This window comes from Salvelinus alpinus, chromosome 1 (assembly GCF_045679555.1).
Source record: "Salvelinus alpinus chromosome 1, SLU_Salpinus.1, whole genome shotgun sequence".
Classification (NCBI taxonomy): domain Eukaryota; kingdom Metazoa; phylum Chordata; class Actinopteri; order Salmoniformes; family Salmonidae; genus Salvelinus; species Salvelinus alpinus.
Window position 1 is genome coordinate 75,859,799 of NC_092086.1, and position 24,498 is coordinate 75,884,296.

A 24,498-nucleotide genomic window follows, 5' to 3' on the forward strand; every position below is an offset into this window, starting at 1 on the left:
TCATTTTATATAGCTCAATAAGGTTAGTTTGTTTCAAAGACGGTCACGTGTGTTGGCAAAAAGAGGATCAATGGTTTGAGCCCGGTATGGGGACAGTGGAGGAAGATATAGCCTACTGTTAGATGCACACAGACGTCGGTTTCTCCGCCCCATTTCTCTAAAAAGCTAAGGGATGGGAGTTGATTTTTTTTTTACCATTCTCAAATTCATAGACAAACCTATGGATGCAAGGACTGATCATCCATGATATCAAATAGTTTTAACCATGTTTTGAGGCTATACAGTGTTTGTTTACATGCACGTTGTTTACAAGCATTGGAGTAAAACAAGCGTATATTTGGGGTTATGATGGGGTACGATAGTTGAACTATGCTTACGAGACAAGTTATATTCTTCAAGAATCAATTATTAGGCCTATATAGCATTAATTTGTAAGTCCAAAAAATGATGTAGCAACTAATGATTCTAGCTTTAAACATGTGACTTCATTTGAAGCGCGTATTCCGTGAAACATTATAGCTCCCGGTAGTGTCAATTTGTAGGCTATGTGCTATCATGGTTAGGCCTATATTGTGTACATTTAATTTACAACGAGATTCCATGTGCGAGTATGGCTTCTGAATAATTGGTGTGCATTTTCTTCGTTCTACCCTACCTGGTTGTACAGTGTAACTGTACATGTCCTGAACATTATGAAGACATTATATCTTGCTGTCTCAGAACAATACACAACTGTAATGTTCTCTCTGTTTGGTTGATTCGAGCTGTCGTTCAAGCCATCCTCCAATCACGATCAGCCTTACATGATAAGGCTATTTTCACTCTGTATGTACAGTACTCTCTGTATGTTGTAAAAACGGTTCTGGTCAGAGAAGAACACTAAGCGAGGGTGAATGAGGTTGACAACGGCTCAGTTGGAGCACCACGCTTTAGTTACCTTTACATTCTGGGTGGCCTGTTGCAGGTGAGTGCTGGAATACTTTGACTGTTACACTTTATTTTCCAAACACTTCGATCCCTCACTGTAACGCAACACCCAGGAAGCTATATTAAGTAGTCACACACGACTGAGACACAGGCAGTGACTTTCTGATTAAAATAGTCATTTTTTTCTCGCTACTCACATCTTTTCAGTGACGTTTTCAAGCACGTTGCAAAGAGAAAGTTTGTTTAAAATTTGTGTGTTGTAAGGCCAGAATCTGAATGGGTGATGACACGGCTAGGCCAGTCAGTGCTTGGCTATGGACATCATACTGCACAAGGCTTTACAAGACCATAGCCCTAGAACAGTTCGAACGGGGGAGGGTAGATTAGAGAAGATGCAAAATTTGTTCGAGGAAAACGAAAGTACGCCACTGCGACCTAATGTAACTGATCATTTATCTGATTTCAATATAATTCGTGCATTTTCATATTTAGTTTGGTGATTTCAGATCGTTGTGTTGCTCTGTAGCGTTCATCCGGTGAAGAGAGTTCATATTTGTGTTATTGTACAGCCAGTGCCGAACTGTTATGTGTCAATAAGTTTTAAGGTGGACGCAGCTGGGGATGAGAGGGCCCTGGCATTCGAGCTGGGTATCAGAGGTATGTTTGAATATGTATCCTAGGCTATATGCCGTCATGACAGAGAACTTGTTGGTATTTTAGCCCTTATCAAAATCACAGTGTCGTTTTCACCTAAACCACTCAGTCATCCAGTGTGAGGTTTGTATCAGTGTATCGCCGCTCTCGAAGTGGTCAGCGTGGTGCTTTTTTGTTTTTCGTGAATTATTTAATGTCTTCAATGGGCTTTCATTTATAAACGTGTTGTTATAATCGTAAATTTCATCCCTCAAAGCCGTTTGGTGTACATTTTAAGTCACTGTTCGGTAAAAAACGACCATTGCAAAAGACTGAGACAACATGTACGACATGGTAAAGCGAGAGTATTTGCATTCCTCTGAGAAACGGGAGCACTACCCCTATGAAATGCACGGCTACATTGTTACTAAACGAATGGTGGCAGCGTTCGATTGCGTGAAAACAATCAAATTAATGAAGTTTGGTTACAATTCCATGGATGTTTGTCACTTATAGTCGCTCGTGGCCTTTTGGAACCATTGCATGTTTTGCATACGACACGTTCAGCAGGCGGGCTGGAGCAATTTGAGTCTGAGAGCTAGCAAGCTAACAAGCTACTTTTATTCCTAGTAACTGGTAGGAAATGGTGACTATGATGCCCATTAAACGTATTGCCGCAAATATCTGGACGGAAAATCCCTAGTTTAAGTAATGAAAGGTGCCGATTTGTCCATGTGGAATACCTTTGTCAATGAATGCATACGAGTTTGACAGGAGTGAGATTTATACTTCATTTTCCCCAAAGCAAGATGGACTCTCATTCGCTTGTCTATCCTTTCAGACCCTAGATCGACATTTTGCATAGATGCTAATGTGAGCTTTATACTAAGGACTTTGGGTTAGGTAAACAAAATATTAGTTTATACTAATTTATGAACAATGTTGCTCATGTAATGTTTACGGTGGGTTCACTTTATTGATTCCGTGACAGCCTAATCAGGTTTACAGTCAGCACCGGTTTTACCAGAAAATAACCGCTACAATAGTGTAGTATAGCCAATCTTATCGACTGAACTGTATTTACCTGATATTGCGTCTTTTATTATGAACTGAGAGTTAACTGCTCTATTGTCTACGTTCCTGGGTTTCTGAAAAGCGCCTATGTACGATGGACTGCACAGATTTGGAATCGACACCGTGTTTCAACAACAACAAATAATGTCCCACAATAGTTCGAAGCCTTATCACATATTGAAGACTAGACTACACACCCGTTTTAAGTTCTTGTCACAGTGATGATTAATAAACATGTTTACTATGGCTACTGAAGAATAAAACTAGAATCCTAGCCTCTGTGGTTCTTTGGTGCGTTAACCAAGCATTGCAAATGTATCGCTTGACTGAGAGCAGTGTCTTGTATTTTATAGGTCATCATCATCGCATGACAAAGCCTGACTGACAGATTCATCTTCATCTTTCAGATACAGCTTTTCCATAGTCTGTGCCTAAGTAAGTATGCCTGCAATCCATCCCATATCCTCCAGGTCAATGTTTCTTCTCTTTTGTTTACCTATTTGTCAATTGCCCATGGTATCCACTCATTGATATGCCATAATGCTTCATGTTATTATATCCTCATATTAACAATATAGCCTGTGTCTCCTCATATTAATATTACATAATTTATTGTCATACCTGATTTGAGAGTAAGCACAATAATCATTTATATGGTTATGTCAATAATTGCGCAGTGTCATTGAGATATAGCCTTCGATTAAGATGATTGTTTCCAAATTACATAATTACTTTATTTAAGAGTAATTCCTACAATCCTGTGGTTGCATAACCTGCACACTAACGAGCTGATTCAACAATGGTGAAACAGTGTGACTCGGTCTCAGGTGTGTGTGCACACTATGCATGGCTATCCCATAGCACAACCCTCATAGGGCTCTGAGCTTGTCTTGACCAACCTGACCAGGAAAAACTCAGGGCCCTTGTTAGGTCACATGGTAAGGAAAAACTCAGTGCCCGATTCTAGTACGTGATTTGTAGTTGACGCTTTAATAGTATGCAAAGATTCAGAAGTTCACTGCGTAAAAGAGACTGCAAACCAGTTTGAACAAAGTTAAAGGTTATGCAATGCCTTCAAAAAGTATTCACACCCCTTTACTTTTCCCACATTTTGTTGTTACAAAGTGGGACCTTTTTTGTGGGTCAACGATCTACACAAAATAATCAAATGCTTTGCACACCTCAATTGTACAATATTTGCCCATTATTATATAAAACAAAAAAATGATATGTTGATTATTGCTAGACAGTCGATTTTAAGTCAAAGCTGTAACTAGGCCACTCAGGAACATTTAATGTTGTCTTTGTAAGCAACTACATTGTGTATTTGGCCTTGTGTTTTAGGTTATTGTCCTGCTCAAAGGTAAATTTGTCTCCCTGTGTCTGTTGGAAAGCAGACTGAACAAGGTTTTCCTCTAGGATTTTGCCTGTGCTTAGCTCTGTTTTATTTTTATCCTAAAAAAAACAACAACCTAGTCCTTGCTGATGACAATCGTACCCATAACATGATGCAGCCACCACCATGCTTCAAAATATGAAGTGGTACTCAGTGATGTGTTGTTGGATTTGCCCCAAACTATTTTTTATGTATTACCTTTATTTAACTAGGTAAGTCAGTTAAGAACAAATCCTTATTTACAATGACGGCCTACCCCGGCCAAACCCTAACCCGGACAATGCTGGGCCAATTGTGCGCCGCCCTATGGGACTCACAATCACGGCTGGATGTGATACGGCCTGGAATTGAACCAGGGTCTGTAGTGACGCCTCTAGCATTGAGATGCAGTGCCTTCGACTGCTGTGCCACTCAGGGCAAAAAGTTGATTTCTTTGCCACATTGTTTGCAGTATTACTTTAGTGCCTTATTGCAAATAGGAAGGACGCCTGTATCTTTGTAGTGACTGGGTGAATTTATACACCATCCAAAGTGTAATTAATAACTACACCAGGGTTATTCAATGTCAGATTATTTTTTTATTTTTTTTACCCATCTACCAGTAGGTGCCCTTCTTTGTGAGCCATTGGAAAACCTCCCTGGTCTTTGGTTGAATCTGTGTGTGAAATTCACTGCTTGACTGAGGGACCTTACAAATTATAGTATGTATGGGTAGCCATTTGAAAAATCATGGTAAACACTATTATTGCACACTTTTACTTCTGAACTTACACTGAACAAAAATATAATCACAACACGTAAAGTGTTGGTCCCATGTTTCATGAGCTGAAAAAAAAGATCCCCAAAACGTCCCATATTCCCCAAAAGCTTATTTCTTTAGAATTTTGTGCACAAATTTGTTTACATCCCTGTTAGTGAGAATTTCTCCTTTGCCAAGATAATCCATCCACCTGACAGGCATAGCATATTAAGAAGCTGATTAAACCGCATGAGCATTAAACAACAGTCACCGTTGTGAACAGAGTGCCCCATGGTGGGGTTATGGTACTGGCAGGCATAAACAACGAATACAATGGCATTTAATTGATGGCAATTTTAATGCACAGAATTACTGTGACGAGATCCTGAGGCCCATTGCCGTGCCATTCATCCGCCACCATCACCTCATGTTTCAGCATGATAATGCACGGCCCCATTTCACAAGGATCTGTACATAATTCCTACTACATAATTCCTAGAAGCTGAAAGTGCCCCAGTTCTTCCATGGCCTGCATACTCACCAGACATGTCACCCGTTGAGCATGTTTGGTATGCTCTGGATCGACATGTACGACAGTGTGTTCCAGTTCACGCCAATATCCAGCAACTTCGCACAGCCATTGAAGAGGAGTGGTACAACATTCCACAGGCCACAATCAACGGCCTGATCAACTCTATGCAAAGGAGATGTCGCGCTGCATGAGGCAAATCGTGGTCACACCAGATACTGACTGGTTTTCTGATCCACGCCCCTACTTTTTTAAGGTATCTGTTGACCAACAGATGCAAATCTGTATTCCCAGTCATGTGAAATCCATAGATTAGGGTCTAATGAATTTATTTCAATTAACTGATTCTTATATGAACTGTAAGTAAAATCTTTGAAATTGTTGCATTTAATGTTTTTGTTCAGTATATTTGGGCTTGCCAAAACAAAGGGGTTGAATAATTATTGGCTCAAGACTTTTCTGCTTTTCATTTAATTAATTAGTCCAAAAAAATACTAAAAACATAATTATACTTTGTAACACAAAACACAACAAAAAGGCTGTAACATAATGAAAACATTTAATGTGGAAAAAGTTAAGGGGTGTGAATACTTTTTGAAGGGACTGTACATGTAACAGTTCCACATGCAAATAGCACGAGATGTCAATTATAGTAGTAATGAGGGATAACATTGCACATGAAGACAATTTTAACTGTCTGATTTACTAGCACTCTAATCATTGTTGTTAAAAGGCAAATGTATTTTGGTTTATTTTATCACCTTGTTACTCCACATGAAATTTATGAAGATGTTATATGGTGGATTAATGGGGCAATCTGCAGTTGCTACATTCATTTTTGGACTTTTAATTAATGATATGTACCCATTGATTCGTGAAGAATGTAACATAAATGCTTCATGAGATTAGTTAAACTGTCGTCCCCCATCAGAACCCAAAATATAAGCATGTTGTACGCCAATGTTTGTAAACAAAGTAAATGTAAACAAATGCTGTAAAGCCTCAAAATGGACTGACCATCCATGTTGATATGGATGGTTGCCCAATGCATCTGTATCTCTATCCATGCATTTGAGTGGTTACATTTCTCCCACCCAGTCCCTCAGCTTTTTACTGAAAGACTGGTGGGAAAGACTGGTTGGAATCCTGCTCTCTTATTGTTTCAACTGTGGATTGCTCCTATTAAGGAACTTATAGGCAAGTATCGATCTAAGTCCTGAGGTGTATACTAAGATGCTAGCTAGATCTATTCAGGATTTTTTAAAAGCTAGCCAGCTTCAGATTCACATTCCAACTCGGGCTTCATCCATTTTAGGAAGGTGGATATTGATATTGTACCTGCCGCTAACGCAAGCCAGGTTTGTAACCGCACGTGCATAGCCCATCGAGTCCAACACCAAACTCTTAATTGAGACAATTCTGAAACGACAATCCAAGATCAAGTCAGTGCCACATTTTAAATCTCTAAATCAATATGAAAGAAAAGTTATCCTGCAAATAAGCTATTAGAAGTGCTGTCCTTTTATTTATGCGTATCATTCTTGACGTCTTTGGTGTCCTTATCAAAAAGCACCCTTTTTTCCCACTGCTATCGATAAAATTATTTAAGTCATACGAAAGTTTTTACTGCACATGAAGTTTGAAATACATCCTGTAGTTGCTAAATGTATAGTGTGATAGGTATTTGAATAAGGGCAATTCCACCACTTTTCAACCTCATTTTCATTATCCCCAGCACAATACCAGTGTCTACATATGTGAAAATGGTGCATTTCTAAAAAATATTAAGCTTAAAAGTTCTACCCGATGACATCATCAAAAGCATGAGTTGGCGCACACCCAGAGAAAATGATTTAGTGTCGAGGTGCTGACTAACAGGGAATAATATTATATATATATAAAAACCAGTCAAAAGTTGACACACCTACTCAAACCAGGGTTTTTCTTAATTTTGACTATTTTCTACATTGTAGAATAACTTAAATAGCGAATGGAGGATGCTTTCCCCCGTGATTTATTTTCATGCCAGCCAGTTAGACTATACTCCTCTTTTAAAGCGAAGCCATGTGCTTAATATTAGGAAGGTTGAGAAATAAATATAGTAGGCCTAGCCTATAGAAAGCTGATGGGATCCGCTTTTTGATAGAGGCTGTTTTCTCACGCAATTGCATAGTCTATAGCAGTGGTTCTCAACCCCAAAAGGGGTGCACATCTTGGTTTTTGCCCTAGCACTACCTGATTTAAGTCAAAGTTTGATGATTTGATCATTTGAATCAGCATTTTAAATCAGCTGTGAAGTGCTAGGGCAAAAGCAAAAATGTGTACCCCTTTGGGTAGCCAGGACCAGGATTGAGAATCGCTGGCCTATAGAAATGTTGCCCAACATGAGCTCTCATGAAGTGTTTAATTAGATTTTCGATTATGTTTGCATTGATGTCAGAGTGATTTAGAGAGGCAATAGAGTGCTGAGTACCAGTGCTGAGTACCAGGTAGTTAGTTTGGTAGGCTACTAATTATTTTATTTTTTTAACCTTTATTTAACTAGGCAAGTCAGTTAAGAATAAATTCTTATTTTCAATGACAGCCTAGGAACAGTGGGTTAACTGCCTGTTCAGGGGCAGAACGACAGATTTGTACCATGTCAGCTCGTGGATTTGAACTTGCAACCTTTCGGTTACTAGTCCAACGCTCTAACCACTAGGCTACCCTGCCGCCTCAATAATGATAAATAATAATAATAATAATAATAATAAATAATGACGTCAGCCACATCAGAGCTTGGAGAAGCCTAAATACCATGACTAAACGGTCACATCGAATTAGACTGCCATACTGACTCGTGACCGTTGTTGTGGTGGTAATACGGTCACCGTAAGTATTTGGACAGTGACACGTGTTTTGTTTTTGGCTCTGTATTCCAGCACTTTGGATTTGAAACAAATACTTTTGTTTCACTCAAATGGGGGTGGGGGCGAGAACTACAGTATGTACAAAAGTGCTGTAATTTCTAAACAGTTCACCCGATGTGGATGAAAATACCTTCAAATTTAAAGCTGACAGTCTGCAGTGGTGTAAAGTGCTTAAAAAAAGACTTTAAAGTACTACTTGAGTCATTTTTGGAGACATCTGTACTTTACTATTTTAATTTGACAACATTTACTTCACTACATTCCTAAAGAATATGTATATACTTTTTACTCCATACATTTTCCCTGACACCCAAAAGTACTTGTTACATTTTGAAAGCTTAGCAGGACAGAAAATTGATCAAATTCACACACTTATCAAGAGGTCATCCATAATGCCTCTGCACTGATGACTCACTAAACACATGCTTTGTTTGTAAATGAGTGTTGGAGCATGCCCCTGGTTATCCATAAATTAAAATAAGAAAATTATGCCATCTGGTTTGCTTAATATAAAGAATTTGAAATTATATATACTTTTACTTTTGATACTTAAGTATATTTCAAACCAAATACTTTTAGACTTTTACTCAAATAGAATTTTACAGGGTGACTTTTACTTGAGTCATTTTCTATTAAGGTATCTTTTACTTTTACTCAAGTATGACAATTGGGTACTTTTTCCACAACAGAGTCTGCACCTTAAACCTCAGTCATTGTAGCGTTTCAAATCCAAAGTGCTGGAATACAGAGCCAAACAACTGTCCAAATAGTTTTGGACCTCACTGTATGTAGACACTGGTATGGCACTGTAGATAATGAATTTGAGGTTGAAAAGTGGCGGAATTGCCCTTTTAACAAAAAATACATTTTTTTATTAATAAAATATTTGAGGGCAGTGAAAAAAAATATTATAAATGCATTGGACCCAGCTATCAATTACAATTTGTTTCCTAAGTATTACAGAAATTGAAGGATAGATACTGCATACCCTTTACCATAGAGTAAATACACACAGATGTGTGTTAATCTGATCAAATGCTGTGGTATCACAACCTGCCCTAAAACAAAGACTTGTCTTTTGTCAGATTTGAGGTTTTCTTGCTATACCCAAGTATAGAAGTGTAGAATCGAATGGTTGTCAAATCAAATTTTATTGGTCACATACACATGGTTAGTAGATGTTAATGCGAGTGTAGCGAAATGCTTGTGCTTCTAGTTCCGACCATGCGGTAATATCTAACAATTTCACAACAACCCATATGTAAAATGTATGCACACATGACTAAGTTGCTTTGGATAAAAGCATCTGCTAGATGAAATTGCACCACACACGCAAGAAATCCATACTATCCTGCAAGCGTATCTACACTTAGAATTGTGCACTCTATTGACCACACCCTGGCTGTGGCCAGAAGTGATGATGCCATCAGCCAATTAGAGACATGGGCAGTCTGGTGTTCAGTCTCAAAGTACTTTTGAAATGGCAGCCTCAATTTACTGCTAATTCTGTATCTTAGTACAAAACCGAGTGACATTACCAAGCGATTTTGGCCTTTTGGTATAATATATTGGTTTTGGAATGACAGTCACAGGGACCACCGTTTGAGCCCTCGTCAGGGTGCCTAATTAAAGGGATCACTTTTTCATGACCTTTAACCTTTAGTCTCTGTTACTACTATGGCCTACACCAGCAGTTGCTCAAGAGACTAAAGAATTCAGTCAATAATCAATCCAATGTATTTGTGTAGTGCTACTTACAAAGTCATTGATCAGTGCGCTCAACAAAACCCAACCCCAAATGCTCCGACATGAATTTCCCCTAGGTAAAGATCTGGCATCTGCTTCCCCTCCCCCAATCCTCACCTTAAAGCGACAATCCATATTGGTGAAACTGCGTGTCCATTTGTGATATTACATCAACAAAGAAGTTACTGCAAACAACAAATACTGTTGCACGGGCAATAGCGCACAGTATGTATTGCACCTTTAAAAAAAAAAAATTGCGTGATGCTCAGCTCGGCAACAAAACCAATAACTGTGGTGGGGTGGCCAGTGGCGCTATTTCGCAGATCTCAGCTTTTAAGCATTAATGGGGAAAACTGACCCAAGATCAGTGTCTAAATGGAACTTGATCCTATGCCACAATAAGTTGTGAGTGAACTCTGACTATCTTTCTCCCCCCTCCAGGCTTGGCAGCGCCATGAAAGGTGGAGGAAGGGGTAAGGAGCCTCCTGTGGAGGTGGAGGTGAGCGGCAAGCGGCCCAAGCGCAAGTGTCTACAATGGCACCCGCTACTCTCCAAGAAGGCCCTGGACTTCTCGGAGGAGGAAGAGGAGGAGGACGAAGAAGAACTGGAGAAGGTGAGCGTCTTCTTTTGCAGATCGGGGATGCATTCAGTAGGCATGTTTTGAAATTAAAAACCATTTGTTATTGGTCAAGTAGAGATAGTTTCAGACCTACTGAACATGACCCTGGACTTCCAGTCTTTAATCTCTTGCCGCAGTCCCACTTGACTATTGCTCCATGATACATGTACACAGTCTATTTGTTAGTTCACTGTATATGATGCAGTGACCTTTGACTCCAGTATAGAACCACCAGCCTCAGTACTTAACCCCCTCTATTAAATATCTCTCACTGGCTGGATGTGGGGGCAGACAGACAGTGCTGGTCTGAAAGGATGTGCGAGGCTGCTGCAGCCATTGGATTTGAAGTCCCTCATTGTTTCTGATCATGTTAAAACAATTTGTATCTGGGTTAGGGGTCAATTCTGAATTGGGAATTGCTGATTAATTCCCATTCAATTTGATATACACTGAGTATACAAAACATTAGGACATTAAGGTCCATGACATAGACTGACCAGGTGAATCCAGGTAAAAGTTATGATCCATTATTGATGTCACTTGTTAAATCTACTTCAATCAGTGTAGATGAAGGGGCGAGGACAGGTTAAATTAGTTTTAAGACTTGAGACATGGATTGTGAATGTGTGCCATTCAGAGGGAGAATGGGCTAGACAAAATATTTAAGTGCCTTTGAACGGGGTATGGTAGTAGGTGCCAGGCGCATCGGTTTGAGTGTGTCAAAAACTGCAATGCTGCTGGGTTTTTCACGCTCAACAGTTTCTCGTGTGTATTAAGAATGGTCCACCACCCAAAGGACATCCAGCCAACTTGACACAACTGTGGGAAGCATTGGAGTCATCGTGGGCCAGCATCCCTGTGGAACGCTTGACACTTTGTAAAGTTCATGCCCCGACGAATTTAGCCTGCTCTAAGGGCAAAATAGGGTGCAACGCAATATTAGGAAGGTGTTCCTAATGTTTTGTACACTGTGTATAGTAAATAGGTCGTTCCACCAATTTAGGTGCCTTTTGAGTAGTGTAACTTGGTGAAAAATGTTTTATTTCACCTGATTTCTACATTCTGTCATAAAGAGCACATGTTGAACTTAATAAAAAACATGTTTTCCCATCTCAAGAGGTTAAATAAAAGGATTAGTATATTAAGTGACAAATGACTGTAACAGGGCTGACTGTAACAGGGCTGACTGTAACAGGGCTGACTGTAACAGGGTTGACGACTTCATCTTAAATCATCCATAAAACCCCTTGTCACTGGGGGAATGGAAGCTTGTTGTTTGCAACAGGGAGGGGCAAGAATGTAATTGTTAGTACATTTCTTCTAGCATGTCTATCTATGGATAACAGGGTTGATGTGGTCGACCCGCTCAGTTTTCCACCACACAACACCAGAAAAATCACCAAAAAGAGTAGAACTAGCTCAACTGCTTTTACACTATGATTTGACTATAAGATGTTCAAGGTTTCTTTTGAAAAATATATTTAAAAAGCAATAGTTTCAACCATATTAAAATGAGAGTTAAGTTCACATAACAGGGTTGACCTTAAAATGAGAGCAGTTGCTGTTTTTTTTAAAGTATTTGTGCACAATTTCTACTTAAAATATCAAACGGGGACATAAGGCACTCATTTTGCGGAACGACCCAAATACCTTGTGTAAAATATGATTGAAACATTAACGTAACTGTCCAGTGTTTCCAGATTTCTATGAAATATTACCTAAATATTGATGCGAGTAGAGCGCTGATTGGCCAGCTCAGCCAATGAGCCAACACATCATCATGTTCTATGAGGAAATGGCAAGCATTTTTAAAGCCCCAGTGCAGTCTAAAATGTGATTTTTCTGTTTTGAAATAAATAATTCCAAAACTCTGCCAATAACAGCAAGTTTTCTGTTTTCCCCTCCCTACTCAGACAGTCCTAGCAAAATTCTTGCTTGAGAAATTGGTCTTTGCTAAGAAGCTATTTTTGTTTTAATGTTAAAAAATTAAAACAATCAGTAAGGTACTTAATTGTGATCCAGAAATTATATTGAGATAAAAATGGCTGCATTGAAGCTTTATTTATTTGTAAAAATTATTTAACCTTTATTTAACTAGGGAAGTCAGTTAAGAACAAATTCTTATTTACAATGACGGCCTACACCGGCCAAACCCGGACGACGCTGGGCCAATCGTGTGCCGCCCTATGGGACTCCCAATCACGGCCGGTTGTGATATCTTTAAAAGGTCTGTTTAAAATACAAGATTGAGGTAGGGTTTTTTAAAGTGTTTTTTTTCCCTCTCCAACTTATGCTTTGGCCACAAAGGAGTATAGGATGTGTTTGTGTGTGTTTTAACAGAATATTAACTTTTTAAGTGAGATATTCACTCAACAGTTACTTAAAATTTCTGAAACACTGTTTTTGATAACTAGGTTTATATGTAGTCTAGAAGTATTCACTTTCATTTTCTGTCATATTAAAATTAAAAAAAGTTAAATCCATTTGAATTCAATCACTTTTTGACAGCACCCCATTTGATTTAAATGAAACCATTGCCCAAATCTTTGCCCATTGTAGAAGTGCTCAGAAAGTTACTTTTTGCACCTGAATGGCAAAGCATTCAAGAGATAAAGGTGTTCAAAGTTGACCTATTTTGCATACTCAACCATGATATGAGACATCCATGTCTTCACCCCTGGAAAAGATAAACAGTTGAGATTTATATAATTTAAAAGCTTACAAACAGTATTGTCATACTATTTTATAATTTCTTGAAAAACAGTTTTTTTTTAAACCTTAATACAATAAAATAATGATGCATATGTTGTAGCTTAGGCCCTTATTTTAGATCTGAGGTTGTATTGTGCCCGCCTTAGTTTGAAATGCTCCTGAATACAGGGTGGGTGTTATGTTTTGGCTAATACATTTACTAAAATGGGAATAAAATTGACATTTCAACTCTCAAATGGTACAACAAAGATCGATGGAGGTCCACACCAGAGAATGTTGACTTGCAAGGGAATATATGTTTTAAATTATACTCTCAATCCTAGAAATATAGATTATCCAATAGACATGACCATTTTAAGTTGACATTTGACAGTGGGTGGACCGGCTGTCATCTTTGTGGTAGTAATTAGAAGTCATAATTACAGTGGTCTGAAGGGATAGGTCCATTCTATGGAACAGCCGGTCCACCCTATTTCTATGATTTGAAATGACACCCATCCTGTATTCAAGAGCAGATGATGTAAAGTAGGGTCTAAGCTACAACATATGCGAATATGAAACAAATCTGAGTTGACATGTTTTTTTTATCATTTACATTTAAAGTTAAAATACATTTTTATATAACTTCTAGAAATTAAATAGTTTGAGAACCCTGTTTGAAAGCTTTAAAATATCAAAGTCAACCATTTAACTTTTCAAATGATGAAGACATGGATGTCTCATGGTATGGTGGGGTATGCAAAATGGGTCAACTTTGAGAATTGTTATCTCCTGAATATTTTGCCATTCAGGTCCAAAAAGTCACTTTCTGACCACTTCTTCCATGGGCAAATAGGTATGGAAAGTTAGGTTAAAATCAAAAGGGATGCTGTCAAAAAGTGATTGAATTCCAATGGATATACCCAAAAAGGACATTTTGAATTATTCCCAAAGAAATATCAACTGAAACAATCGAGCCTTACCATTGTTATGATGATGATGATGTTGTTGATGATGATGATAGTGGTGGGGGTAGTGATGATAAAGATTGAAATATCTATCACTGATGCATCTGTCCACAGCCATTGCTGGTCAGGGAGAGCCGGGGGCCGGAGGTGGCATGCGGGGGGCCCATGGAGGTGGAGGAGGACTCTTCAGAGCAGCGGGCCCGCCGGCCCATGAACGCCTTCCTGCTTTTTTGCAAGCGCCACCGTTCACTGGTGAGGCAGGAGCACCCTCGGCTGGACAACCGCGGTGCCACCAAGATCCTGGCTGACTGGTGGGCTGTGTTGGAGCCCAAAGAGAAACAGAAGTACACGGACATGGCCAAGGAGGTGAGCACCACCAAAACCCTGTTCTGGAACTGTCAAACGTTTCTTATTCTCTTCTGGGGTGAATCCTGACTTCATTTAAGTATCATTTTTACATCAATATTTGACTTAGGATTTGCCCCTTTCTGTTTCTCTAAACGGACCATTCCATTTGATTTAGTCATTTGAGGAGAGCACTTTAAATTCAGATAATTTTTCCTCATGGACTGGCAGAGTTCAGAGAGAATGAACCCTGATTTGTGCGGTGTGACAAGCAAATGAGCAGATCAAGCACTCCAACACAGGATCACAAGCAAACTAATTTGAAAGACTTTACTGAGACAACACCTCTTCAGTATGTTCTGCATTTTGCTAAAGTAGGTATTAATTGCTGTGTCTTTCTTTTGCTGATAACCATTCTGGCTTTGTGTCGTCTTCCAGTACAAGGATGCCTTCATGAAGGCTAACCCAGGCTACAAGTGGTGCCCCACCACCAACAAGCCAGTCAAGAGCCCCTGCCACACTGTCAGCAACACACGCAAAAAAGTGTGGTCCTTCCCTTCCAACTCTCCTAAGGGTTGTGCCACTGCCAAGAAAGTGCCCAAGACTGACAGCACACCACAGCTTAATTTCGCCATGGCAGGTGCGTCAAGTGACACATTTCTGGGTTAAACAGCTTATAAAATATGAATGTCATGTCTCAGCATAGCTGCCACTGAATTAATGTCAAATTAGTAAAGATTCATCCCAACTTGCCTTCATTTTGTGCCTTCCCAGATCCCACAAAGATGGGTGGTCTAAGCATGCTACTGTTGGCTGGGGAGCATGCCCTTACTGCCAGAGAGGTATGTCACATCATACTACACTGAACGAAAATATAAATGTAACATGTAAAGTGTTGGTCTCACATTTCATGAGCTGATATAAAAGATCCCAGAAATTTTCCACATGAACAAAAAGCTTATTTCTCTCAAATGTTGTGCATAAATTTGTTTACATCCATGTTAGTGAGTCTTTCTCCTTTGCCAAGATAATTCATCCACCTGACAGGTGTGGCATATCAAGAAATTGATTAAACAGCATGATCATTACACAGTTGTAATGGGGACTATAAAAGGCCACTCTAAAATGTGCATTTTTGTCACACAACACAATGCCACAGATGTCTTGTCTCAAGTTTTGAGGGAGCGTGCAATTGGCATGTTGACTGCAGGAATGTCCACCAGAGCTGTTGCCAGCAAATTGAATGTTAATTTATCTACCATACCATAACCCCACCGCCCCATGGTGGGCAGGCATAAGCTATGGACAACAAATACAATTGCATTTTATCGATGGTTATTTGACTGCACAAAAATACAGTGACGAGATCCTGAGGCCCATTTCTTTTTAAAGTATCTGTGACCAACAGATGCACATCTGTATTCCCAGTCGTGAAATCCATAGATTAAGTCCTAATTTATTTATTTCATTGACTGATTTCCTCAAATGAACAGTAACTCTGTAAAATCAATGAAATTGTTGCATGTTGCGTTCATATTTTTGTTCAGTATAAGTCCTGGGCTGTAGTGCAGCAATTCACCACCAGGGGACCTCAGAGTTATATGGGTTTATGAAATAACGTATAGGCCCGGTCTAGTGGTTTTACAACTCGTCAAACTGAGCTTTTCCATGTTGTGCAACAACTTTAATCTAGAAATCATTGTTTTAATGGAAATATTTCTGAAGGACTTAAGTCATTCTCTCATTTGTTGGAAAAGCACTGTGAGATGCAAATTCAAAGATCACGTTATTCAAATGTGTGTGCATTTAAGTGTGAATTGAACCTCCATAGATTTCCTCCAGTTCTTCAAAGTCTGGAGCCACAGATGTCACAAAGCACCCTGAGAACTCCTCCCTATTCCAACTTGCTGAGGTAAGACCACCTAGAATGGGATGGTTCTCTTGAACGTCTTGTAACACTATTTAGTAGGCCTGTCACGGCAACCGCAATCTGACACAAGTTTGTTGATTTTATGCCAATATGCATAGATGTATAAAAGATTGCCTACGTTACATTTATTATCTATTTGCATAGAAATGGTTCAGTTTGCTCTTAAAGTAACCCTACCATACCCAACACACCACATATGCCACAATCATAACATTCCCTAAAATGATGGCACTACTATGCCTTTTCTGTGACCTATCCTGCTCTGACTTTACGTCAAGCTGCAATAGGGAAAAGGAAGTGAGGCTCATTCCTGTTGAAATGGGTCAGCCAACCCTCAATTGTGTGTCCCTTTCCAGATCTCCTCTAGCACGCTTCAGCCCAGTTTAACGGACACAGCTGACGAGGGGAAGCCCTTGAGTCGGGGGGACCAGGCAGAAGTGGGTATTCTCAGGAAAAGGCTATTTGTGACCACATGATTTAGCTCAATGTTATTGACCTGTAACATTCATAGGCGAGGTGCCAACTGCTCAGCATGCTTACATACTGCATGAGTATGTACTTTTATCATTCTACATGCTATTTTAATGTGCTATTACGTAGTTGGTTTTTAAACCGAGTGGGGTACCTTCCTGCTTACTGAAATCCACATCAACAAAATTCAAATCTGCCAATACTTCCACTATTGGCTCTTCCTAATGTGTGGGCACGCCTTAAGGGAGGGCACAAATGAAAGCATTCAGTATATACCTACTAGAGGTCGACCGATTTATGATTTTTCAACAACGATTATTGGAGGACCAAAAAAGCCGATACCGATTAATCGGCCGATTTTTAAAATGTATTTGTAATAATGACAATTACAACAATACTAAATGAACACTTATTTTAACTTAATATAATACATCAATAAAATCAATTTAGCCTCAAATAAATAATGAAACATGTTCAATTTGGTTTAAATAATGCAAAAACAAAGTGTTGGAGAAGAAAGTAAAAGTGCAATATGTGCCATGTAAAAAAGCTAACGTTTAAGTTCCTTGCTCAGAACATGAGAACATATGAAAGCTGGTGGTTCCTTTTAACATGAGTCTTCAATATTCCCAGGTAAGAAGTTTTAGGTTGTAGTTATTATAGGAATTATAGGACTATTTCTCTATCTACCATTTGTATTTCATATACCTTTGACTATTGGATGTTCTTATAGGCACTTTAGTATTGCCAGTGTAACAGTATAGCTTCCGTCCCTCTCCTCGCCGCTACCTGGGCTCGAACCAGGAACACATCGACAACAGCCACCCTCGATGCAGCGTTACCCATGCAGAGCAAGGGGAACAACTACTGCAAGTCCCAGAGCGAGTGACGTTTGAAACGCTATTAGCGCGCACCCCGCTAACTAGCTAGCCATTTCACATCGGTTACACCAGCCTAATCTCGGGAGTTGATAGGCTTGAATTCATAAACAGCAGAGCTGCTGGCAAAACGCACGAAAGTGCTGTTTGAATGAATGCTTACGAGCCTGCTGGTGCCCACCATCGCTCAGTCAGACTGCTCTATCAAATCATAGACTTAATTATAACATAACACACAGAAATACGAGCCGTAGGTCATTAATATTGTCGAATCCGGAAACTATCATCTCGAAAACAAAACATTTATTCTTTCAGTGAAATACGGGTGGCATCCATCAGTCTAAATATTCCTGTTACATTGCACAACCTTCAATGTTATTTCATAATTATGGTTAGGTACACGTTGGAGCAACGACAGTCTTTTTTCGCGAATGCGCACTGCATCGATTATATGCAACGCAGGACACGCTACATAAACTAGTAATATCATCAACCATGTGTAGTTATAACTAGTGATTATGATTGATTGATTGTTTTTTATAAGATAAGTTTAATGCTAGCTAGCAACTTACCTTGGCTTTTATTGCATTCGCGTAACAGGTGGGCTCCTCGTGAGGCAGGTGGTTAGAGCATTGGACTAGTTAACCGTAAGGTTGCAAGATTGAATCCCTGAGCGGACAAGGTAGAAATCTGTCGTTCCGCCCCTGTACAAGGCAGTTAACCCACCGTTTCTAGGCCGTCATTGAAAATAAGAATGTGTTCTTAACTGACTTGCCTAGTTAAATAAATAAAAAAATCGGCAAAATCTGCATCCAAAATTACTGATTTCCGATTTGTTATGAAAACTTGGGCCCCAATTAATCAGCCATTCCGATTAATCGGTCGACCTCTAATACCTACCATAATATTTAGTATAGACAAGTCACGAATATGAACATACCGGTACATAATCCCATGATCTTTATCCATTCTCCCTTTCTTCCCATTTTTCATCAGACGTGGTCTGGCACCTCACAGCAGGGAAAGTCTGACGTACCTAAGGACAAGTCCCCTCTTTTTCAACTGGCAGAGGTACAGTCATTACACTGTCTCAAGTCTGCCACTCTGCACAATTACATGCGCTTTATAGTATTGTCTTTATGATGCAAAGTGATGTTTTGTCTAATTATCCTCTGTTGTCTATTAAAGCAGATCTCCTCTGATTCAAGCCAGTCGACTGCACCGGAGGGAAAGCAGTGTAGCCAGTCGGCTCTCTTCCAGCTCGCTGAGGTACTGCAGGCCCTCCATCACAAAACCTTTAAGGGTCCATTTAAGCCCATTTGATATTACTGAAATCTTCAAAACCCCTATAGTGGAAATGACTAATAGTTATCTCCAGCACTTTCACATTGATGTGACTACTGAAATGTTCATTTATGTGCACTGTTGTGTTTGGTATAGATGTGTTTGGCCTCCGAGGCAGGGAAGATGGAGACACAGGACGATACCTGTGCCCCGCACATCAAAACTGAGACGGTGGTCAAGGAGGACACTGGGGGCAACATCACCGATTTTCCTCGTTCCTCTCCCCCGTCTTCTTCCTCCTCCACGCCCACCAACGCCAGTCCCCCGCTGCTCAGCGGCCAAGCAGCCAGCGTCAAAAAGAAGAAGAAGAAGAAAGAAGCTACTGCCAGAGAGCCACCCAAAGCGGTGGACAAAGACAAGATCCCTCGTCCGGGCTCGCCCAAAAAGACCCTCAAAAAGCGACCATCGTCTGAGTCTGAGTTGGAGAGCCTCCTCTACACTATCGAGGCCGTGGCTAAAGGGGCCTGGGGCGACGCCGAGGAGGATATACCCAAGAAGAAGGCTAGCACCGCCGTCGTTACCATTCCGAGAGAGCCCAGCTCACCCAAAAAGAAGTCCAAAGCCAAGAGGCCCCTGAAGGCTAAGGAAGAGGATGAGATGGAGGAGGATAGAAGGCGCACAGAGCTGCCATCGATAGTGGAGACGGCAGCGAATCTAGCAAGCCCCAAGACAGAGGCTGAGGAGGCCAGCATCGGCAGCACCCCGGACCCCCTGGGCAGCACGGAGAAGCCCAACGCCCCTCCCAGCCCCCCGCACATCAAGCACAAAGTCGAGGAGAAGCAGAGGGAAGCGGAGGCCAACGCTGAAGGGTGTGGCTCCAGGAAGTCTGAGAGAAGCTGCAAGGGGGCGCTGTACAAGACCCTGGTGTCGGAAGGGATGCTGACCTCACTGAGGGCCAACGTGGACAGAGGTATGTATTAGTAACCCCCCTGCCCTATCTCCACAATGACTATCAATATGCTGTTGTTTTACACCCATTCCGAGCAAGTTCCTGTGCTTTTATTTAAATTTTACAGTTGTCTCCTCTAAACTCTGTTTTTGTATGTGTGGTGTGTGTGTGTGTGTTCATCAGGCAAAAGAGGCTCTTTTCGAAGTGGATCTGATGAAGGGGGCTGGACTGACGAGACCTGGGCTTTCTCACAGATGGGACCCACTAATCCCAAGAAGCTAAAGAAGTCAAAATCCAAAGACGAGACGGCGCCAGGGTGAGTTCCCTGTCCAAGAACATTTTACCCCAAAAAGTGCTAGGTTTTATCACTGAAAACTGAATGAAATATGACTAGTGGGAGCAGAATATAGTGAACGAACAATAAGCCCGTTTGACAAGGGGCACGTCCATCATGCAAGGATTCACGTTTGTACTAATGGAAGTGGATGGCAGTGGAGATTGGCTAAGTGCGTTCGTGGCTCGATGCTCTTTGCATTTACGCCGCAAGTCTGTTTTATTTATAGACTATTGGTGAATTGTTGGATGTGGAAAATACATTATTCCTTCAGAGTCTATTTAACTAGCTCTGCTTTCTTTGCGGTGTAATGGGGTCCTCTGTGTGCAAGTTAACATCTGACTTTGAGGAATCCCTGAAGAGAGCAAATAGGCCAGGTTAGGTTATGGGCACACCTATGTGTTTGAAATATTAATGTGGGCACCTCCATCAAATCAAATGTATTTATATAGCCCTTCTTACATCAGCTGATATCTTAAAGTGCTGTACAGACACCCAGCCTAAAACCCCAAACAGCAAGCAATGCAGGTGTAGAAGCACGGTGGCTAGGAAAAACTCCCTAGTAAGGCCAAAACCTAGGAAGAAACCGAGAGGAGGGGTGGCCAGTCCTCTTCTGGCTGTGCCGGGTGGAGATTATAACAGAACATGGCCAAGATGTTCAAATGTTCATAAATGACCAGCATGGTCAAATAATATTAATCACAGTAGTTGTCGAGGGTGCAGCAAGTCAGCACCTCAGGAGTAAATGTCAGTTGACTTTTCATAGCCGATCATTATGAGTATCTCTACCGCTCCTGCGGTCTCTAGAGAGTTGAAAACAGCAGGTCTGGGACAGGTAGCACGTCCAGTGAACAGGTCAGGATTCCATAGCCGCAGGCAGAACAGTTGAAACTGGAGCAGCAGCACGGCCAGGTGGACTGGGGAGAGCAAGGAGTCATCATGCCAGGTAGTCCTGAGGCATGGTCCTAGGGCTCAGGTCCTCCGAGAGAAAGAAAGAGAGAATTAGAGAGCATACTTAAATTCACACAGGACACCGGATAAGACAGGAGAACTACTCCAGATATAACCAACTGACCCTAGCCCCCCGACACATAAACTAATGCAGCATAAGTGTTAACAATAAGCGTTAACAATAAGGTTGGTTCATCCCATTCATATTTTTAGGGGTTCCCAAGGGTCAATGTTTAATTCAAACCCTGCTTGAATGACATGGATAATAAGCCACTTCGTAAAACGGTTTATAGCGACTCAGTAATCGAGGAACATAGCAACAGTGGGCCTTAGTTATCCGATCAAGGCACACTTAAAACACGCAAGAGGGAACTTGAAAAGCTATTATTGTGTTGGCATTTCTATCGAAATATTAAAAACAACAGTGACAAACAAATTACAACGCGTTTCCGCAAAATGAAAGCCTTCATGAAGAAAGTGGAGTTGAGCATGTTCCCACCCGTATCTAATCAACAACATACCTTTGCAGTTTGGGGAAACTGGAGGAGGAGTTTGAGAAGAAGTTCAACAGCCTGCCGCAGTACAGCCCTCTGACGTTCGACAAGAAAAGCACCACCGTCACCAAGAAGAAAAAAACAGACGTTAGCACCGCACCGGAGGAACAACCCCCAAAACCTGCCAAGGGTAAGCAGAGAATGTTACTGGAATGTTCACCAAACATTTCAATTTGTTTTGACAGAAGCCATCCCTCCGCATCCCATACTGCTCCTGTTGCTCCTCGCTTTCAGGAACTTTACCACATTGTTACCATTTAACATGGCATGCAATGCTTTTGTTTCTTTTTTTGTTTATCTGTTTTGTTATATCAGGTCCATCTTCATCTCAGAAAAAGACTTTATTCCACAAGATTGTTAGCAAGTACAAGCAGAAAAAGGAGAAACCCAATACTGTGGACAAAGGTGAATTAGAGCATCATGTGATGTGTGTGGATTGTAATCCAGTTGTGGATGTTCTTGGCATGGTATTTACATATAGTTGGGGATAATGCACACATTACGCAATGTAAAAAAGTGACAACGGAAGTACCATGCGTTTTTATTTCACATTGAATTTAGACACATGTAAAATATTCTCTCTTTAGTTGTTGAACAAGTTTTAACTTGCAAAGTGAGGAGTAAATAAAAAGTGTACCATCTAGCAGAAAATCCATTTTTGCAGTCAATTCATGATTTACGCATTAATTATCTTGGAGTTAGGTGCCCAGATCTCAAGTTAGAATTTTGGTTCAATATTTCTAAAATCCTTATTGAAAATGAGTGGGTCTTTTCAAATGTTATCCCCTCTCAGACATAGCGATGCATAGTGACTCCCCCATGTCAGACTCGGCTGCCAAGGCCAAGCAGACCCCCGCCCCATGTGCCACCGCCACGCCTTCTCCAGAGGCCATGGGAACTAGCGCTAGCATGCCGGTGGGCAGCCAGAAGAGGAAGGCTAGGAAGAGCAAAATAACCCACCTGGTGCGCTCGGCCGACGGCAGGGTGTCCCCAGCAGAGGGTAAGTCTTTCCTCACAGGCAATAGTTGATTCTGTATACTGTATGTGAGCTGGAAAACACCAAATGAGGGATTAGCTGTGCATGCCATTTTGAGAGGCCATTTTGAATGACATGGCATCTGCTTTGGTCCGTTTTATCACAGAAGACAAAGTCAGGGACCTGACCCCGGAGCAGGACGACAAGCCATTACCCCGAGAGACTTTATGCAACGAAACAGAGTGCTACAGTGCACCCAAGCAGGAGGAAGCAGATAGAAGCAGTGCACCCGAAGTCCTGCCCGCCTTCTTTAGCCTGTCTGCCCTTGCCGAGGTGGCAGCCATGGAGAATATTCACAGGTAGGCAGCCAGAAATATAGGAAGATGGACTCACCTTTGCTTCAAGGAAGCTGTTCCTTTTCAACTTTTGTTTAAACACTGGTACATTTTTCTCTGTACACTTTGAACGTGAATGCGCTATGTTTTATTTTCTATCAATTTGTGTCCTTAGATAACCAGGGAGTTTCACATCTAATCTATGATCTTAAATTATCAATCAAGTACAAGGGAGGAGCCAAAACACTACTTCACTAACCAGACAAAAAAACATCCGAACACAAATGCCAAGAACAAAAAGTGCATACCTTGATTGGTTGACCTTTACCAACTTCTCTTCCTCCTGTACCAGAGGCCAGCGTGTGATTGGCGACAGCCAGAAGGAAATGGCCCAGACCCCTGTCCTCATCTCCTGCGCTGACCAATGAAGTGGATCAGCCGCCCTCCTGCCTCCAGCAAAACGAAATGGACGCTTGCGTGTTGTGTGCGTTTTAACTTTTAACCTCCGACTCCTCATCCTGTTCTGGAAGGAAGGAGATGGAACGTGACTTGTGGATGGATCCCTCCTCTGTGGTGAATTAGCTAGAGCTCTGGTCTGAGGGGGAAAGTGGGGTAAGAGACACCCCCCCCCCCCCCCCCCCAACCTCCTCCCATCCACTCACCTTCTAAGTATTCTCCTGAACCCTTCCCTTGGCAGTAGGATGTTACCTCCCTTCTCTTCCTGTACGGTCCTACCTACTTAGAGTACCCTGAGGAAGGCAGGTTGTGTTCACGTTAATGTGTAATCTTTGTCCGATATTACGCCATTTTAAGGTCAAGTTTTGCAAACAAAAATTGCATTTCAGAAAAAGAAAGGAAACCTACACACGGTCAGCTTGACCACTTCTAAGAAAACACCTTCCCCCTTTCACACACTGTTGCAAAGTCCCCTCCACCTAGCATACCTCAATGTAGGGATGAGTCGAATCTTGTGGCTTCCTGCACACCTTCCTGCTTGAACAAATTGACACAGCTTGGTAGATAGTCCTTTGTGATTTATTTCATGTGGTACCCTCATTTTGATTTGCCTATTTAGTGTGGTCTAGAGATAAAGCAGACCTCTTAACCTTCCACACCATGGTCAAGTATTCCATATTACTCCATCCCTTGCCTTCCCACCAGCTTAGCAACTGCTACTACGGTGATCTGTTTAACCTTCATTGTCAGTTTGAACTCAACACATTGAGGCTCTTGCATTTGAACTTAAGCTTACGTTTAAGC

At 41.0% G+C, this 24,498-nt stretch overlaps 1 protein-coding gene across 8 annotated transcripts; it reads left to right on the forward strand.

The window, feature by feature from the left end:
• The first annotated feature begins 821 nt into the window (after window positions 1-821).
• LOC139530405 (HMG box transcription factor BBX-like) lies at window positions 822-24,077 on the forward strand. 8 transcript variants are annotated; one of them, XM_071326801.1, is made up of 17 exons: window positions 824-964; window positions 2,988-3,069; window positions 10,395-10,566; window positions 14,346-14,597; window positions 15,015-15,216; window positions 15,351-15,418; window positions 16,408-16,488; window positions 16,863-16,943; window positions 18,852-18,926; window positions 19,044-19,124; window positions 19,296-20,109; window positions 20,272-20,404; window positions 21,903-22,057; window positions 22,243-22,332; window positions 22,721-22,927; window positions 23,070-23,262; window positions 23,591-24,077. In XM_071326801.1, the coding sequence occupies exons 3-17, from the start codon at window positions 10,408-10,410 to the stop codon at window positions 23,664-23,666; spliced, it is 2,667 nt and encodes an 888-aa protein (XP_071182902.1). In that variant the 5' UTR covers window positions 824-964; window positions 2,988-3,069; window positions 10,395-10,407; the 3' UTR covers window positions 23,667-24,077. The 8 variants fall into 8 exon arrangements, with proteins under 8 accessions (XP_071182883.1, XP_071182893.1, XP_071182939.1 ...); XM_071326821.1 differs by having other exon boundaries at window positions 19,047-19,124; XM_071326807.1 differs by lacking the exon at window positions 824-964 and adding an exon at window positions 1,292-1,584.
• The last annotated feature ends 421 nt before the right edge of the window (window positions 24,078-24,498 follow it).